This window comes from Melanostigma gelatinosum (assembly GCF_949748355.1).
Source record: "Melanostigma gelatinosum genome assembly, chromosome: 12".
Lineage (NCBI taxonomy): Eukaryota > Metazoa > Chordata > Actinopteri > Perciformes > Zoarcidae > Melanostigma > Melanostigma gelatinosum.
The window spans coordinates 383817-403680 of record NC_136645.1 but is presented as its reverse complement, the minus strand read 5'-3'; the positions used below and the strand labels follow the sequence as shown (position 1 = coordinate 403680).

The 19864-nt window shown below is 41.5% G+C and overlaps 1 protein-coding gene across 2 annotated transcripts; it reads left to right on the top strand.

Moving 5' to 3' along the window:
- The first annotated feature begins 29 nt into the window (after nucleotides 1–29).
- On the top strand, nucleotides 30–18230 carry ppp2r5d (protein phosphatase 2, regulatory subunit B', delta). Of its 2 annotated transcripts, XM_079280513.1 has the most exons (17): nucleotides 30–140; nucleotides 2670–2759; nucleotides 3015–3192; nucleotides 4627–4826; nucleotides 5361–5471; nucleotides 9641–9733; nucleotides 9815–9945; nucleotides 12496–12555; nucleotides 12673–12781; nucleotides 12947–13000; nucleotides 13080–13250; nucleotides 13510–13637; nucleotides 14757–14858; nucleotides 14934–15006; nucleotides 15486–15533; nucleotides 15619–15729; nucleotides 16447–18230. In XM_079280513.1, exons 1-17 carry the CDS (start codon nucleotides 114–116, stop codon nucleotides 16582–16584), a joined length of 1824 nt encoding a protein of 607 aa, XP_079136639.1. In that variant the 5' UTR covers nucleotides 30–113; the 3' UTR covers nucleotides 16585–18230. The 2 variants fall into 2 exon arrangements, with proteins under 2 accessions (XP_079136639.1, XP_079136640.1); XM_079280514.1 differs by lacking the exon at nucleotides 9641–9733.
- The last annotated feature ends 1634 nt before the right edge of the window (nucleotides 18231–19864 follow it).

The window sequence follows — 19864 nt, the reverse complement described above, 5'->3', positions numbered from 1 at the left end:
CAGCCAATCGGATGGCCCGGACCGGAGCTGAGACAGACCGAGTGACAGCCGCTGATTCCCGGGGAACATCATCACGGAGCCACGGTGGAAACATCCATACTCCTCCAGACACTATGCCCAACAAAACTAAGAAGGAGAAGGTGAGCCGGAGTCTTCTCTCAGTTTAGGTATAAACATGGCGGCTTTGAAACGGACGTTATTTATAGATTACTTTATATTTCATCGAGGACAGTTAGCGGCTTACATGCTAACACATCAAGCTAACTTGCTGAGGCCCAGCTAGCAGGGGACCGCTAAGCTAATGGCTGGTGAGGCGTTAACTGGCATGGAGCATCAATGCTAACTAACGCTAGCTGGTAGAATGTGCTGTTTGTCGCTGCCTGTAACGTTTATCTTGATTCATTTAACATTAGTAGATATTATATATTATATGTAATATATATTTATATATAATAGTGTAACGTCATTAATTTAAACATAACATTTGTGATGCTAACCAGCTGTTAGCCGTTAGCTCCGCCAGACTGATTTTATTATCAGAATCATGTGAAGAGCATCTGACCAGAGAGTAGTGTGTACTTTATACACTCTTTAACGAGTAATACCTCAGTGTAGAAGTACTGTCGATGTCATCATCAAAACGTTCTGGAAGGACCAACAGTAGAAGTACTCGTTATATATATAATATATATATATATAATATATATATAATATATATATATATAATATATATATATAATATATATATATAATATATATATATATATATATAAATATAATATATATACATATATAATATATATACATATATATATATATATATATATATATATATATATATTATAATTATTGATGCAGAAATGTTGAAGCTCAGTCTTATTCTGCAGATTATTTCTGTTTCATCACAGATGTTTGAGGTGACGTCATCACGAGTGTCAGTTGATCCCATATCTGTGCTAAGTGGATATGTGGATGAAGCTAGATGTGGCTAAAGCTAGATGTGGCTAAAGCTAGCTAGATGTGGATAAAGCTAGCGAGATGCGGCTAAAGCTACATACATCTAAATCTACATATGGCTAAAGCTAGTTTGCATTGGAGTCCTAGTGGTTTAGATCAGTTAACCAGTCAAAACTAGTTTTGTTATCACATTATTGTTAGATTCATAAAAAATACCAAATATATTTTGTCATTATCTTTGTGTTTTGGACTGAAGAACAGATTTGTATTTGTTAAAGTATTGATCTGGTTTGTGTATGAATGGATCAGTGGAGCAACAGGGTCCAGTTCCTCGTAGTGGTTCACTAAGTCGATCAAATGTCCTTCAGCAGCCTAAATGAAGGAGATGATTGAAGTCAGGCTATCTCGGTTTCTCCGAGGCTGATCCTCTCAAACAGTCTCGTTAATGCGACCCAGACGATCAGGATCAGGATGATTGCGCGTGCCCGTCCTACTTCTAAAGGGGGAAGCGTGGATCACCCAAACCATGATGTTCTAACAGTCCAATGTGAAATAAAGTCACAGAAAGAGCCTCTTTGTCCTCCGCTGACGAGCAGGAGATGATCATGAATGTGTGTGTAGATCACATGTAGAACTAGCAGTGTGAATGTGTGTGTGTGGGCGGATCAGTATGTGTGTGTGTGTTATTCATCATCAGACATTCAATCAACTGAAGCAGTGAAGATCAATAGTGTGTGATTCTCTGTGTTCTCATCATGATCCACCTTCATCATGTTCTACAGTAATGATGTGCTGCTGTACTAATAACACTCATATCATTATGAGTGCTTTAACCTCATGTATGCAACCAGCCATCAAGAGGACATGAGAGCAAGTACACACTAAGCACACACACATGACTCAGAATGCTGAGTCAGCACAATATGTGCCATGGTGACGTGATGAACACATCCGTAAGTTTATTAAGCGCCAAATCAACTTGACCAACAGCGCGGCATGCAGCGGCTTTCCCCATGTTCTCCGCATCGCCGACACTACAACAACGCAGCACTCGCACAACAGCTCAAGGCTGCATCCAGTCTGTGGGACAGGCAGTGTGGTGTTCAATGTCTGCTCCAGAAGCTCTGGAAAGAAATGATTCCTTGTGGGCAGAATGGACAGCGCTCGTACAGGAAGTCATCGTGATGTGATGACGGATCTTGGCGATGTGGAAGAAGTCTCTCCCTATAAAACGCTCATCTAACTAATATCCTCCTTCATCAGTGGATCTCTGAGGAAGGGAGCTGCACATTAATGCAACAGAGGCTTCTTAGTTTGCTCTGCTGCTTTTAAGGATCACGTGTGTCTCACTTTACATGCATTTCATCAACTCCCGTATAACCCCCAGTATATGCGCAAGCGCATCAGACTACCGTATGTGACGGGAGCGGCCATGTTTTCCGGGGGAGTGGCAGCTTATCCAGCTCCCTTCAGTCAGCCTGCGCTGGAGCAGGTTCAAGCTTTTGGATGTGTTGCCATGGTGATTTTGCCAAACTTGCTTCGTGGAACCGAAAAGCCTAATTTATGTCATCTTATCCTGAAAAGTATCCGGCTAACTCAGTTAGACACGTACGAGGAACCGGGCCCTGATCTCCTTTTATACACAAACAAGTTCCATCTGTAAAATACAGTTTGAACTGATGTTTACTTCCTGTTGTCTTGTGTGTCAACAGGAAACGGCTAAATGTGTTAAAAGCGGCATGAAGAACAGCAACAGTGGCGGTGGGGGGGGCAAAGAGGCTGCTGCAGAGAACTCAGATGAGGTGAGTGTTTGAATGTAAACACTCACATGTGACTTCATCATATGTGTAAAACATATCTCCTGCCATATTGGCTCCTCCCATCAGGGTGTGAACATGTTAAAGCACTGTCATTGGTCGAGAGACTAGAAAGGAGCTTTACCATTACAAGTACAGTCCATTCAGTCCTTCAATCCTTCAGGACCACTTTTAATGGTTAATGGTGTCAAAACACAGGACTACAGCTCCCAGAATGCTTCACTGTGTGTGTGTGTTCAGTCCCAGCAGCAGCAGAGCGGGAGTAAGCGTCCCAGTAACAGCACCCCCCCTCCCACCCAGCTGAACAAGATCAAGTACTCTGGAGGTCCTCAGCTGGTGAAGAAGGAGCGCCGCCAGAGCTCCTCCCGCTTCAGCCTCACCAAGAACAGGGAGCTGCAGAAGTTACCTGCTCTCAAAGGTGAGTCTGTGATCAATACACAACACACTGAGGCTGTAAACAACATGTGATCGTCAGGTTCTCATCTGTCCGACGGTCCTTGAACACATCACGTGTGATGAACGAAACTGAGCTTAAAATAGTGATATTTCATCATCAACGTTTCATTCTTCTCGTCTCATTTAAAAATAAAGCATTGACTTTAACCAGATTGTGTAAAACATTAAAGTGTGAGCGCCTCAGAGAAGCTATGAAGTCATGATTGATTCATCTGAGACCAACAGTCATGTGACAACAAACCAGCGACACTTTGACTTTAAATCTGTGAAGTTAATAAAGTGAGTTCCCTTCAGGCTGCTGAACACAGAGCAGAGAGGCTGGAAGTATATATATGGTGCTGGGCAAGTCAACGCCTTATTATCGTGTTAATGCATTCATTCATGAATGCCAACAATTATTTTATCAAGCATTAACGCATTAAAAAAAAATGCAATACACACCGTTGATGCAGCAAATCACCCAAACACACGGTGGAGGAAGTCTTCAGACTGCGTTGGTGCAGCGTGTGGGAGAAGTTTAGATAAACTAAAGCAACACAAGCTAACATGCTACAGAGAAGTTTAGATAAACTAAAGCAACACAAGCTAACAGATGCTACAGAGAAGTTTAGATAAACTAAAGCAACACAAGCTAACATGCTACAGAGAAGTTTAGATAAACTAAAGCAACACAAGCTAACATGCTACAGAGAAGTTTAGATAAACTCAAGCAACACAAGCTAACAGATGCTACAGAGAAGTTTAGATAAACTAAAGCAACACAAGCTAACATGCTACAGAGAAGTTTAGATAAACTAAAGCAACACAAGCTAACATGCTACAGAGAAGTTTAGATAAACTAAAGCAACACAAGCTAACAGACGCTACAGAGAAGTTTAGATAAACTAAAGCAACACAAGCTAACAGATGCTACAGAGAAGTTTAGATAAACTCAAGCAACACAAGCTAACAGATGCTACAGAGAAGTTTAGATAAACTCAAGCAACACAAGCTAACAGATGCTACAGAGAAGTTTAGATAAACTAAAGCAACACAAGCTAACATGCTACAGAGAAGTTTAGATAAACTAAAGCAACACAAGCTAACAGACGCTACAGAGAAGTTTAGATAAACTAAAGCAACACAAGCTAACAGATGCTACAGAGAAGTTTAGATAAACTAAAGCAACACAAGCTAACAGATGCTACAGAGAAGTTTAGATAAACTAAAGCAACACAAGCTAACATGCTACAGAGAAGTTTAGATAAACTAAAGCAACACAAGCTAACAGATGCTACAGAGAAGTTTAGATAAACTAAAGCAACACAAGCTAACAGATGCTACAGAGAAGTTTAGATAAACTAAAGCAACACGTATGTATGTATGTCATACTCTGTGGACCTCCCTCTCCCCCCAGACTCCCCCCCGGTGGAGAGGGAGGAGCTGTTCGTGCAGAAGCTCCATCAGTGCTGTGTCCTGTTCGACTTCGTCAGCGACCCGCTCAGCGACCTGAAGTACAAAGAGGTGAAGAGAGCCGGACTCAACGAGATGGTGGAGTACATCACTCACAGTAGTGATGTGGTGACGGAGATCATCTACCCAGAGGCCGTGTTCATGGTGAGAGTACACACACACACACACATAGTAGGGGTGTAACGATACGCGTATTCGTATTGAACCGTTCCGACGCATGACGAACCGAATACGTTTGAATAAAAAATAAAAATTTATTTTTTTATTTTTTAAACCTTTATTTAAGCAGGTAGTCCCATTGAGATTAAAATCTGTTTTGCAAGATGTAAGTAACAATACTACATCACATTAAGGAGCAGTTTTTGTTTTTTATGCTGATGTGTTGCTAAGAAAACACCCCAGAAGACGAGTCACTCAGGTATAGTTCCATCATTGTTCAAAGTCAAAGAATTACTTCATGATGTTAGTTGTAATGAATAAATATATTTAAAAATAAAGTACATTTCTCTGCATTTATAGTTTTCTACTGTACCGAACCGTACCGAACCGTGACTCCACTGTATCGAACCCAACCCAACCATGGATTTTGTGAACCGTTACACCCCTAATATATATATATATATACACACACACACACACACATTCACCACCTGTGTGTGTGTGTGTGTGTGTGTTCAGTTTTCAGTGAACTTGTTCCGGACACTTCCTCCGTCCTCAAACCCGACCGGAGCAGAGTTTGACCCTGAAGAGGACGAACCAACGCTGGAGGCTGCATGGCCTCACCTGCAGGTACAAATACACACAGAGTACCTTTACTGTAGTGAAAGTACACACAGAGTACCTTTACTGTAGTGAAAGTACACACAGAGTACCTTTACTGCAGTGAAAGTACACACACAGAGTACCTTTACTGTAGTGAAAGTACACACACAGAGTACCTTTACTGTAGTGAAAGTACACACACAGAGTACCTTTACTGTAGTGAAAGTACACACACAGAGTACCTTTACTGTAGTGAAAGTACACACAGAGAGTACCTTTACTGCAGTGAAAGTACACACAGAGTACCTTTACTGTAGTGAAAGTACACACACAGAGTACCTTTACTGTAGTGAAAGTACACACCAAGTACCTTTACTGTAGTGAAAGTACACACAGAGTACCTTTACTGTAGTGAAAGTACACACAGAGAGTACCTTTACTGTAGTGAAAGTACACACACAGAGTACCTTTACTGTAGTGAAAGTACACACAGAGTACCTTTACTGTAGTGAAAGTACACACAGAGTACCTTTACTGTAGTGAAAGTACACACAGAGTACCTTTACTGTAGTGAAAGTACACACAGAGTACCTTTACTGTAGTGAAAGTACACACAGAGTACCTTTACTGTAGTGAAAGTACACCCAGAGTACCTTTACTGCAGTGAAAGTACACACAGAGTACCTTTACTGTAGTGAAAGTACACACAGAGAGTACCTTTACTGTAGTGAAAGTACACCCAGAGTACCTTTACTGCAGTGAAAGTACACACAGAGTACCTTTACTGTAGTGAAAGTACACCCAGAGTACCTTTACTGTTGTGAAAGTACACACAGAGTACCTTTACTGTAGTGAAAGTACACACAGAGTACCTTTACTGTAGTGAAAGTACACACAGAGAGTACCTTTACTGTAGTGAAAGTACACACAGAGAGTACCTTTACTGTAGTGAAAGTACACACAGAGAGTACCTTTACTGTAGTGAAAGTACACACAGAGTACCTTTACTGTAGTGAAAGTACACACAGAGTACCTTTACTGTAGTGAAAGTACACACAGAGAGTACCTTTACTGTAGTGAAAGTACACACAGAGTACCTTTACTGCAGTGAAAGTACACACAGAGTACCTTTACTGCAGTGAAAGTACACACAGTACCTTTACTGTAGTGAAAGTACACACAGAGAGTACCTTTACTGTAGTGAAAGTACACACAGAGAGTACCTTTACTGTAGTGAAAGTACACATAGAGAGTACCTTTACTGTAGTGAAAGTACACACAGAGTACCTTTACTGTAGTGAAAGTACACACAGAGAGTACCTTTACTGCAGTGAAAGTACACACAGAGAGTACCTTTACTGGAGTGAAAGTACACACAGAGAGTACCTTTACTGTAGCGAAAGTACACACAGAGTACCTTTACTGTAGCGAAAGTACACACAGAGTACCTTTACTGTAGCGAAAGTACACACAGAGAGTACCTTTACTGTAGTGAAAGTACACACAGAGTACCTTTACTGTAGTGAAAGTACACCCAGAGAGTACCTTTACTGTAGTGAAAGTACACACACAGAGTACCTTTACTGTAGTGAAAGTACACACAGAGTACCTTTACTGTAGTGAAAGTACACACAGAGTACCTTTACTGTAGTGAAAGTACACACAGAGTACCTTTACTGTAGTGAAAGTACACCCAGAGTACCTTTACTGCAGTGAAAGTACACACAGAGTACCTTTACTGTAGTGAAAGTACACACAGAGAGTACCTTTACTGTAGTGAAAGTACACCCAGAGTACCTTTACTGCAGTGAAAGTACACACAGAGTACCTTTACTGTAGTGAAAGTACACCCAGAGTACCTTTACTGTTGTGAAAGTACACACAGAGTACCTTTACTGTAGTGAAAGTACACACAGAGTACCTTTACTGTAGTGAAAGTACACACAGAGAGTACCTTTACTGTAGTGAAAGTACACACAGAGAGTACCTTTACTGTAGTGAAAGTACACACAGAGTACCTTTACTGTAGTGAAAGTACACACAGAGTACCTTTACTGTAGTGAAAGTACACACAGAGAGTACCTTTACTGTAGTGAAAGTACACACAGAGTACCTTTACTGCAGTGAAAGTACACACAGAGTACCTTTACTGCAGTGAAAGTACACACAGTACCTTTACTGTAGTGAAAGTACACACAGAGAGTACCTTTACTGTAGTGAAAGTACACACAGAGAGTACCTTTACTGTAGTGAAAGTACACACAGAGAGTACCTTTACTGTAGTGAAAGTACACACAGAGAGTACCTTTACTGTAGTGAAAGTACACACAGAGTACCTTTACTGTAGTGAAAGTACACACAGAGAGTACCTTTACTGCAGTGAAAGTACACACAGAGAGTACCTTTACTGCAGTGAAAGTACACACAGAGAGTACCTTTACTGGAGTGAAAGTACACACAGAGTACCTTTACTGTAGTGAAAGTACACACAGAGTACCTTTACTGTAGTGAAAGTACACACAGAGTACCTTTACTGTAGTGAAAGTACACACAGAGTACCTTTACTGTAGCGAAAGTACACACAGAGAGTACCTTTACTGTAGTGAAAGTACACACAGAGTACCTTTACTGTAGTGAAAGTACACCCAGAGTACCTTTACTGTTGTGAAAGTACACACAGAGTACCTTTACTGTAGTGAAAGTACACACAGAGTACCTTTACTGTAGTGAAAGTACACACAGAGAGTACCTTTACTGTAGTGAAAGTACACACAGAGAGTACCTTTACTGTAGTGAAAGTACACACAGAGTACCTTTACTGTAGTGAAAGTACACACAGAGTACCTTTACTGTCGTGAAAGTACACACAGAGAGTACCTTTACTGTAGTGAAAGTACACACAGAGTACCTTTACTGCAGTGAAAGTACACACAGAGTACCTTTACTGCAGTGAAAGTACACACAGAGTACCTTTACTGTAGTGAAAGTACACACAGAGAGTACCTTTACTGTAGTGAAAGTACACACAGAGAGTACCTTTACTGTAGTGAAAGTACACACAGAGAGTACCTTTACTGTAGTGAAAGTACACACAGAGTACCTTTACTGCAGTGAAAGTACACACAGAGAGTACCTTTACTGGAGTGAAAGTACACACAGAGAGTACCTTTACTGTAGTGAAAGTACACACAGAGTACCTTTACTGTAGCGAAAGTACACACAGAGTACCTTTACTGTAGCGAAAGTACACACAGAGAGTACCTTTACTGTAGTGAAAGTACACACAGAGTACCTTTACTGTAGTGAAAGTACACACAGAGAGTACCTTTACTGCAGTGAAAGTACACACAGAGTACCTTTACTGTAGTGAAAGTACACAGAGAGTACCTTTACTGGAGTGAAAGTACACACAGAGTACCTTTACTGTAGTGAAAGTACACACAGAGAGTACCTTTACTGTAGTGAAAGTACACACAGAGTACCTTTACTGTAGTGAAAGTACACACAGAGTACCTTTACTGCAGTGAAAGTACACACAGAGAGTACCTTTACTGTAGTGAAAGTACACACAGAGTACCTTTACTGCAGTGAAAGTACACACAGAGTACCTTTACTGCAGTGAAAGTACACACAGAGTACCTTTACTGCAGTGAAAGTACACACAGAGAGTACCTTTACTGCAGTGAAAGTACACTAAGTAAGTTTTTCGAAGTCTGGACCGTCCGGTTCGTCTTTTTCAGTTTCCCCCCCAAAGATCCTGCAGTGACTTTACTACTTCAGTCTCCGTATTTTATTAATGTTAAGCTGTACCTGAAATGTTCAAAAAAGTGTTCAGTCCGTGAGCTCCTGTCCGGCGCTCCTACCGCCTTCGCATCACGTGGCCCTCCTCACGCCATGTCCTAAAATAATGTTTTTATAATCGCATTGTGATCTGAGTCCCAGAGATTCGGCCTTTTCCTAAAAGTTCTGCATTGAAAATGTAACTTCAGTAAAAGTAGGTTGTGTGAGTATAACCAGTACTTAGAATATTCAAATTAAAAGTACTCAAGCAGTAAAGCGTCTCAGAGAATATTTTTTCCCCCCAAACATTGACAAAGAAATGTCGATTTTAGATCCTTTTTTTAGCCCCTCCCACAGCTCCATATGATTGGTCCTGATTGGACATCGTTGGTGTTGTCATGTTGTCATGTCCACAGCTCGTCTACGAGTTCTTCCTTCGCTTCCTGGAGTCTCCAGACTTCCAGCCCAACGTGGCCAAGAAACACATGGACCATAAGTTTGTGATGTCGGTAAGATGTGACATCTATAGAACAGAGGCGCATGTTGAGAAGAAGAGGAGGAGAGGTTTGACTTTAACGTTTGTTTCCAAGCTGCTGGAGCTGTTTGACAGTGAGGACCCCAGAGAGAGAGACTTCCTGAAGACCATCCTGCACCGCATCTACGGAAAGTTCCTGGGCCTCCGAGCCTACATCAGGCGCCAGATCAACAACATCTTCTACAGGTCAGGATCAATATCCGTCTGCTATCAATATTAGTCTGTGTGATCATCTGTTGATCAATAACGTTCTGTATGATCGTCTATTGATCAATAACCTTCTGCGTGATCGTCTATTGATCAACAACCTTCTGTGTGATCATCTATTGATCAATAACCTTCTGTATGATCGTCTATTGATCAACAACCTTCTGTATGATCATCTATTGATCAATAACCTTCTGTGTGATCATCTATTGATCAACAACCTTCTGTATGATAGTCTATTGATCAACAACCTTCTGTATGATCATCTATTGATCAACCTTCTGTATGATCGTCTATTGATCAACAACCTTCTGTATGATCATCTATTGATCAACCTTCTGTATGATCGTCTATTGATCAATAACGTTCTGTGTGATCATCTATTGATCAACCTTCTGTATGATCGTCTATTGATCAATAACCTTCTGTGTGATCATCTGTTGATCAACAACCTTCTGTGTGATCATCTATTGATCAATAACCTTCTGTGTGATCGTCTATTGATCAACAACCTTCTGTATGATCGTCTATTGATCAACAACCTTCTGTGTGATCATCTATTGATCAATAACCTTCTGTGTGATCGTCTATTGATCAACCTTCTGTATGATCGTCTATTGATCAACAACCTTCTGTGTGATCGTCTATTGATCAACAACCTTCTGTGTGATCGTCTATTGATCAACAACCTTCTGTGTGATCGTCTATTGATCAACAACCTTCTGTGTGATCATCTATTGATCAATAGCCTTCTGTATGATCGTCTATTGATCAATAACCTGTGTGATCGTCTATTGATCAACAACCTTCTGTGTGATCGTCTATTGATCAACCTTCTGTATGATCGTCTATTGATCAATAACCTTCTGTGTGATCATCTATTGATCAACAACCTTCTGTGTGATCATCTATTGATCAATAACCTTCTGTGTGATCATCTATTGATCAATAACCTTCTGTATGATCGTCTATTGATCAACAACCTTCTGTGTGATCATCTATTGATCAATAACCTTCTGTATGATCGTCTATTGATCAATAACATGTGTGATCGTCTATTGATCAATAACCTTCTGTGTGATCGTCTATTGATCAATAACCTTCTGTGTGATCGTCTATTGATCAACCTTCTGTATGATCGTCTATTGATCAACAACCTTCTGTGTGATCATCTATTGATCAATAACCTTCTGTGTGATCGTCTATTGATCAATAACCTTCTGTATGATCATCTATTGATCAATAACCTTCTGTGTGATCATCTATTGATCAACCTTCTGTATGATCGTCTATTGATCAATAACCTTCTGTGTGATCATCTATTGATCAATAACCTTCTGTGTGATCGTCTATTGATCAATAACCTTCTGTGTGATCATCTATTGATCAATAACCTTCTGTGTGATCATCTATTGATCAATAACCTTCTGTGTGATCGTCTATTGATCAACCTTCTGTATGATCGTCTATTGATCAACAACCTTCTGTGTGATCATCTATTGATCAATAACCTTCTGTGTGATCATCTATTGATCAATAACCTTCTGTGTGATCGTCTATTGATCAATAACCTTCTGTGTGATCGTCTATTGATCAACAACCTTCTGTGTGATCGTCTATTGATCAATAACCTTCTGTGTGATCGTCTATTGATCAACAACCTTCTGTGTGATCATCTATTGATCAACCTTCTGTATGATCGTCTATTGATCAACAACCTTCTGTGTGATCATCTATTGATCAATAACCTTCTGTGTGATCGTCTATTGATCAATAACCTTCTGTATGATCATCTATTGATCAATAACCTTCTGTGTGATCATCTATTGATCAACCTTCTGTATGATCGTCTATTGATCAATAACCTTCTGTGTGATCATCTATTGATCAATAACCTTCTGTGTGATCGTCTATTGATCAATAACCTTCTGTGTGATCATCTATTGATCAATAACCTTCTGTGTGATCATCTATTGATCAATAACCTTCTGTGTGATCATCTATTGATCAATAACCTTCTGTGTGATCGTCTATTGATCAACCTTCTGTATGATCGTCTATTGATCAACAACCTTCTGTGTGATCATCTATTGATCAATAACCTTCTGTGTGATCATCTATTGATCAATAACCTTCTGTGTGATCGTCTATTGATCAATAACCTTCTGTGTGATCGTCTATTGATCAACAACCTTCTGTGTGATCATCTATTGATCAATAACCTTCTGTGTGATCATCTATTGATCAACAACCTTCTGTGTGATCGTCTATTGATCAACAACCTTCTGTGTGATCGTCTATTGATCAACAACCTTCTGTGTGATCGTCTATTGATCAACAACCTTCTGTGTGATCGTCTATTGATCAACAACCTTCTGTGTGATCGTCTATTGATCAACAACCTTCTGTGTGATCGTCTATTGATCAACAACCTTCTGTGTGATCGTCTATTGATCAACAACCTTCTGTGTGATCGTCTATTGATCAACAACCTTCTGTGTGATCATCGATTGATCTTCTGTTCTACAGATTCATCTATGAGACAGAACATCACAACGGCATCGCTGAACTGCTGGAGATCCTGGGGAGGTAACACACGCACGTTGGTCGTCATGACGATGTGTAACACACACACGTTGGTCGTCATGACGATGGGTAACACACATATTGGTCGTCATGACGATGTTAACTGTCTCTCTCTCTCAGCATCATCAACGGCTTCGCTCTCCCTCTGAAAGAAGAACACAAGATGTTTCTCATCAGAGTTCTGCTGCCACTTCATAAAGTCAAGTCTCTCAGTGTCTACCACCCACAGGTCGGTCTGTCTGTCTGTCTGTCTCTCTGTCTGTCTCTCTCTATCTCTCTATTTCTCTCTCTGTCTGTCTCTCTCTATCTCTCTATTTCTCTATCTCTCTATCTCACTCTCTCTCTACCTGTCTCCCTACCTGTCTCACTGTCTCCCTGTCTCTCTCTCCTCCAGCTGGCGTACTGTGTGGTCCAGTTCCTGGAGAAAGACAGCAGTCTGACAGAGCCGGTGAGTCTCCCTCCTGTTTCCATGACAACATGTGATGAGTGTAACCTTCAGGTGACCCCGTGACCTCTGACCCCTCCAGGTGATCATAGGTCTGCTGAAGTTCTGGCCCAAGACTCACAGTCCCAAAGAGGTGATGTTCCTCAACGAGCTGGAGGAGATCCTGGACGTCATCGAGCCCTCGGAGTTCGTCAAGGTCCAGGAGCCGCTCTTCAGACAGCTGGCCAAGTGTGTGTCCAGTCCACACTTCCAGGTACCAGGACTAGGACCAGGACACTAGATTAGAACTGAACCTCACACTACCTGACTCAGAACATAAACCAGATCAGAACTCAACCTCACACTACCTGACCCAGGACCACACCAGAGCGACTGCCTCAAACCTCGGAACTAGAATCAGCTTTATTTTCGTGTTCCTTGGTGTGTTGACGTGAAATAAATATGTATCATATATGATATTGATGTATGAATATGTGTGTACCTGATGATGAAGTCATATTACTGTGTCACAGGTGGCAGAGCGGGCTCTATATTACTGGAACAACGAGTACATCATGAGTCTGATCAGTGACAACGCTGCTAAGATCCTCCCCATCATGTTCCCGGCCCTCTACAAGAACTCCAAGAGCCACTGGAACAAGTAACACACACACACTGATCAACACCCTGATCAACACACTGATCATCACCCTGATCAACACACTGATCATCACCCTGATCAACACACTGATCAGTGTGATGATCAACACACTGATCATCACACTGATCAACACACTGATCATCACCCTGATCAACACACTGATCAACACACTGATCAACACACTGATCAGCACACTGATCAACACCCTGATCAACACACTGATCAACACCCTGATCATCACACTGATCATCACACTGATCAACACACTGATCAGCACACTGATCAACACACTGATCAACACCCTGATCAACACACTGATCAACACACTGATCATCACCCTGATCAACACACTGATCATCACACTGATCAACACACTGATCAACACCCTGATCAACACACTGATCAACACACTGATCAACACACTGATCAACACACTGATCAACACACTGATCAGCACACTGATCAACACCCTGATCAACACACTGATCATCACACTGATCAGCACACTGATCAACACACTGATCAACACCCTGATCATCACCCTGATCAACACACTGATCAACACCCTGATCAACACACTGATCAGCACACTGATCAACACCCTGATCAACACACTGATCAACACACTGATCAACACCCTGATCAACACACTGATCAACACACTGATCAACACACTGATCATCACCCTGATCAACACACTGATCAACACACTGATCAACACACTGATCAACACCCTGATCATCACCCTGATCAACACACTGATCAACACACTGATCAACACACTGATCAACACACTGATCAACACACTGATCAACACACTGATCAACACACTGATCAGTGTGATGATCAGTGTGTTGATCAGTGTGTTGATCAACACACTGATCAACACACTGATCAGTGTGTTGATCAGTGTGTTGATCAGTGTGTTGATCAACACACTGATCAACACACTGATCAGTGTGATGATCAGTGTGTTGATCAGTGTGTTGATCAACACACTGATCAACACACTGCTCAATCACTGCAGGTTGATGTTCAGTACATTAGAGGTGATGCTGGCTTCATACCACAGACGGACTGAAGTGGTTCTGTAGATAAACTGTTGGTTCTGTTCTTCAGGACGATCCACGGTCTGATCTACAACGCTCTGAAGCTCTTCATGGAGATGAACCAGAAGCTGTTTGATGACTGCACGCAGCAGTACAAGGCCGAGAAACAGAAGTAAGAACACATCGCCAGTGTTTGAGTCAAAACCAGACACATGTCACCAAATGATTGATCCTCTTCTGTCTGCAGAGAGAAATATAAGCTGAAGGAGAGAGAGCAGATCTGGCACAAGATAGAGGACCTGGCCAGACAAAACCCCCAGGTACTCCCCTCTACTGTCACATACATGTATCTATATATATCTATGTATATTTATATATTCAGTGAAGATACTCTACTACAAGTAAAAGTCCTGCATTGAATATGTCATCAGAATCAGAACCGTTTATTGCCAAGTACGTTACGCATACAAGGAATTTGACTTGGTGAATGGTGCATAACAAGAAACAAACACGGTAGTATGACATCATTTAAAAATGTACAGTAAAATATGGTAAACAAACAAACGCATATCCGTATGTTAAAACAAGTATATTATTAAAGTGGCAAGTATATATTAATAGAGAAAGATGTGTAACAGTAGGAAATGTTCCTGGAGTTCATCCTCTCATCATCTCAGCATAAGTAGTATATTATCAGCAAAATGTACTTAAAGTATGAAAAGTAAAAGTACCCATTATGCTGAAAAAACCCTTTTAGTGTTAAGTGATCTTTATGTAATTCACTGTTCCTTTCTTTCAGAGCAATAGGCTCCACCCCCTCCGCCCAGGACTCCACCCACAAGAAGAGGTCAGTTCTGTTTCTTTTTACTGTTTATTTGACATTATGAGTGTTGAACATGATGAGTGTTTCACTGTTTTGTGTATATTTACAGTACATGTTGTACAGTGATAGTACTGTAGCGGTGTACTCAATGGAAACAGAGACGCCAACAGCTGAAGACATCCAGCTGTTAAAGAAGACTGTGGAGAGTGAGGCCTCACAGGTAGTCTGTCTCTCTGTCTGTCTGTCTCTCTGTCTGTCTGTCTCTATGTCTGTCTGTCTGTCTGTCTCTCTCTCTGTCTGTCTCTCTGTCTGTATGTCTCTCTGTCTGTCTGTCTCTCTGTCTGTATGTCTCTCTGTCTGTCTGTCTCTCTGTCTGTCTGTCTCTCTATCTGTCTCTCTCTGTCTCTCTGTTGTCTCTGTCTCTGTCTGCCTCTGTCTGTCTGTCTCTATGTCTGTCTCTCTCTCTGTCTCTCTGTCTGTCTCTGTCTCTGTGTCTCTGTCTGTCTGTCGCTCTCTCTGTCTGTCTGTCTGTCTCTCTGTCTGTCTCTGTCTGTCTCTCTGTCTGTCTCTGTCTCTGTGTCTGTCTGTCTGTCGCTCTCTCTGTCTGTCTGTCTGTCGCTCTCTCTGTCTGTCTGTCTGTCTCTCTGTCTGTCTGTCGCTCTCTCTGTCTCTGTCTGTCTGTCTGTCTGTCTGTCTGTCTGTCTGTCTGTCTGTCTGTCTGTCTGTCTGTCTGTCTGTCTGTCTGTCTGTCTGTCTGTCTGTCTGTCTGTCTGTCTGTCTGTCTGTCTGTCTGTCTGTCTCTCTGTCTGTCTCTCTGTCTCTCTCTCTCTGTCCCTCTGTCTGTCTCTCTCTGTCCCTCTGTCTGTCTCTCTCTCTGTCTCTAATACACTCTTTAGTGTACCCTGATCCTGGTCTGGTTCTGCCCCCCCTGTCTCAGGGTCTGAAGGACCTGAAGAAGGACAAGGTCCTGATGAGGAGGAAGTCTGAGCTTCCTCAGGACGTCTACACCATCAAAGCTCTGGAGGCTCACAAGAGGGCCGAGGAGTACTTAACAGCCAATCAGGAGGCCCTCTGACCGGGGGGAGGCGGTCCCTTCTGAGCTGGACTCTCTGATTGGAGGAGGTTGAAGCCGTCTGACCCCCGGTGGCCACTAACGAGCAGGATGCCACACAGACGTCCGTCCCGCCTCCCGGTTCAGGTCATGTGACGATGACGTCACCTCCGACACCTGCATCTGTGTTCATCCAGGTGGCCTGGAGGCAGCCTCGTTCACACCAAGACCGAAGGTCCCTGAACGCATCGCCAACGGGCCTTTTCCTCTCCAGAACCATTCGGAGCTGTGAAGGAACGTTGTGCTTCGGTTCCTCAGTGAGGTCACGTTAGAACCACATTCACAGAGAAGATCTTCAAATGATAACGGTCCCTCTGTGTGACGTTCAGGGAGCGTTGGTCTTCACACAATCGTCTAACAGCTGTTGTCTTTATATTTTATTTATAAAACAAATGACTTGACTATGAGTAAAGTAAATAATTAAAAAAAACATGTTTAATAGCTGCATGTAAACAAAGAAGATCAATATTGGCTCCACTTCCTGATCCTGGTTCTGATCCTGGTTCTGGTCTTGATCCTGGTCCAGGTCCTGGTCGTTCAGTTCCTGCTGTGGAAAAGAGCTCCTCCGCAGCACAGAGCCCCGCCCCCTCCACCTGAGCCGACCAATCACCTGTCAGCACGGCTCTGCGATGATGATGATGACGAGGAGACACAGTGAATGTAGACGTCCAATCAGCATCCGTCATTTATGTTCTGTTTTATTTGAATGTTAGTGATGACGTCATCGACGTTCAGCCAATGAGAGAAGCCAAAACGTTCTCCGTGGGTCAAAGTTTCCAGCTGCTGGAGGAACCAGAACTCCATAAACCATGTCTGAGGTTTTCATCCCGCCAAAATGAAAGCGGAGCTAGATTTTACATCTTTTAAAAGCAGAAAACTGAAGTTTAATCACAGATTTCCCATGATGCTCTGCGCTCTGATCTGTAGTTCACTGATTCAAAGAGAAAGTCTTTTATAACTCGTTATGAGTTATATAATTCTATTTGACTATTTCAGGATGTTGAACTGAATGATGTCACAAACATATGTTTTGTGTTTTGGGATGTTTTGTCATATCAAATGCAGTTTGATGTTTATTGAACAGATGTGATGAATTCTGGGTAATATTCCACATATTGGCATTTGTTCAGAGCACCGAAGCTTCTCGTTAAGACATTGAAAGTCTCACGAGCTGCTTCACTGAACTCGTTCATAAAATAGTTTAAAGAACAAAATATATGAAACTAAAGGAGCTTTATTTCCATATTGACACGTATATGGACTCATGGTCACGCCTCTCATCTGTCACGCTCACAACAGACCACGCCTCCTGAGAGGCCACGCCCCTCACCACTATTTACAAATGACAGCATTGTTTACCATCAGCTGATATTCTGTCGTGATTCTTTGTTGTTTGAAGCTTTTATTCCATATTTCATGTTTGTGTTGATCACAGACGTCGGTTCACATTTAAAGATCATGAGTTTAATTTAAGGTCGACATCGTTTTGGATGAAACGTTTAGAGAAAGAACAGGAAACAGTAGAACCCTCTACATATGTAGTACATTATTAGAACAATACAGAAGCAAAGTACCATTTTGTACAAATGTTCATGTACAAAAGAAAAATAAAGTGGACATGTTTGACAATCAAAGGTTCTGTTTCTTTTTATGACCTTTTACGACACGCCGTACCGCCTTTATAACAATGTAATGACTTTAAACGACACGCCACACCGCCTTTATAACAATGTAATGACTTTAAACGACACGCCGTACCGACTTTATAACAATGTAATGACTTTAAACGACACGCCACACCGCCTTTATAACAATGTAATGACTAAACGACACGCCGTACCGCCTTTATAACAATGTAATATCACTTTAAACGACACGCCACACCGCCTTTATAACAATGTAATGACTTTAAACGACACGCCGTACCGCCTTTATAACAATGTAATGACTTTAAACGACACGCCGTACCGACTTTATAACAATGTAATGACTTTAAACGACACGCCACACCGCCTTTATAACAATGTAATGACTAAACGACACGCCGTACCGCCTTTATAACAATGTAATGACTTTAAACGACACGCCACACCGCCTTTATAACAATGTAATGACTTTAAACGACACGCCACACCGCCTTTATAACAATGTAATGACTAAACGACACGCCGTACCGCCTTTATAACAATGTAATGACTAAACGACACGCCGTACCGCCTTTATAACAATGTAATGACTTTAAACGACACGCCGTACCGCCTTTATAACAATGTAATATCACTTTAAACGACACGCCACACCGCCTTTATAACAATGTAATGACTTTAAACGACACACCGTACCGCCTTTATAACAATGTAATGACTTTAAACGACACGCCGTACCGACTTTATAACAATGTAATGACTTTAAACGACACGCCACACCGCCTTTATAACAATGTAATATCACTTTAAACGACACGCCACACCGCCTTTATAACAATGTAATGACTAAACGACACGCCGTACCGACTTTATAACAATGTAATGACTTTAAACGACACACCGTACCGCCTTTATAACAATGTAATGACTTTAAACTACACGCCACACCGCCTTTATAACAATGTAATATCACTTTAAACGACACGCCACACCGCCTTTATAACAATGTAATGACTTTAAACGACACGCCGTACCGACTTTATAACAATGTAATGACTTTAAACGACACGCCGTACCGCCTTTATAACAATGTAATATGACTTTAAACGACACGCCGTACCGCCTTTATAACAATGTAATATGACTTTAAACGACACGCCGTACCGCCTTTATAACAATGTAATATGACTTTAAACGACACGCCGTACCGCCTTTATAACAATGTAATATGACTTTAAACGACACGCCACACCGACTTTAACCCGGATACACAAGAACCTGTGAGGTGAGACGCACAAAGACTAAAGAAGCAAAGTTAGTAATGAGCATGCTTGCAGTTTAGTGAGCTGATTGGTTTCATCTGGTTTGATCGATATATATAATAGTTGGAATGCTTAACAGCATTCCAACTATTGTTCTTCGAATCTTTATTCCTCTTTATTTTATATTTCTTCCATACGCTTTTTGCTACTTAACTCTTTCCACATTTTTTAAGCTACAGCAACCGTTCAACTATCACAATGTTAAGCTTTTTCAGCTCATGTCTGCTATATCTCTTCATATTTCTAACCCTTAAACTTTTTGAATTAAGCTTTTTG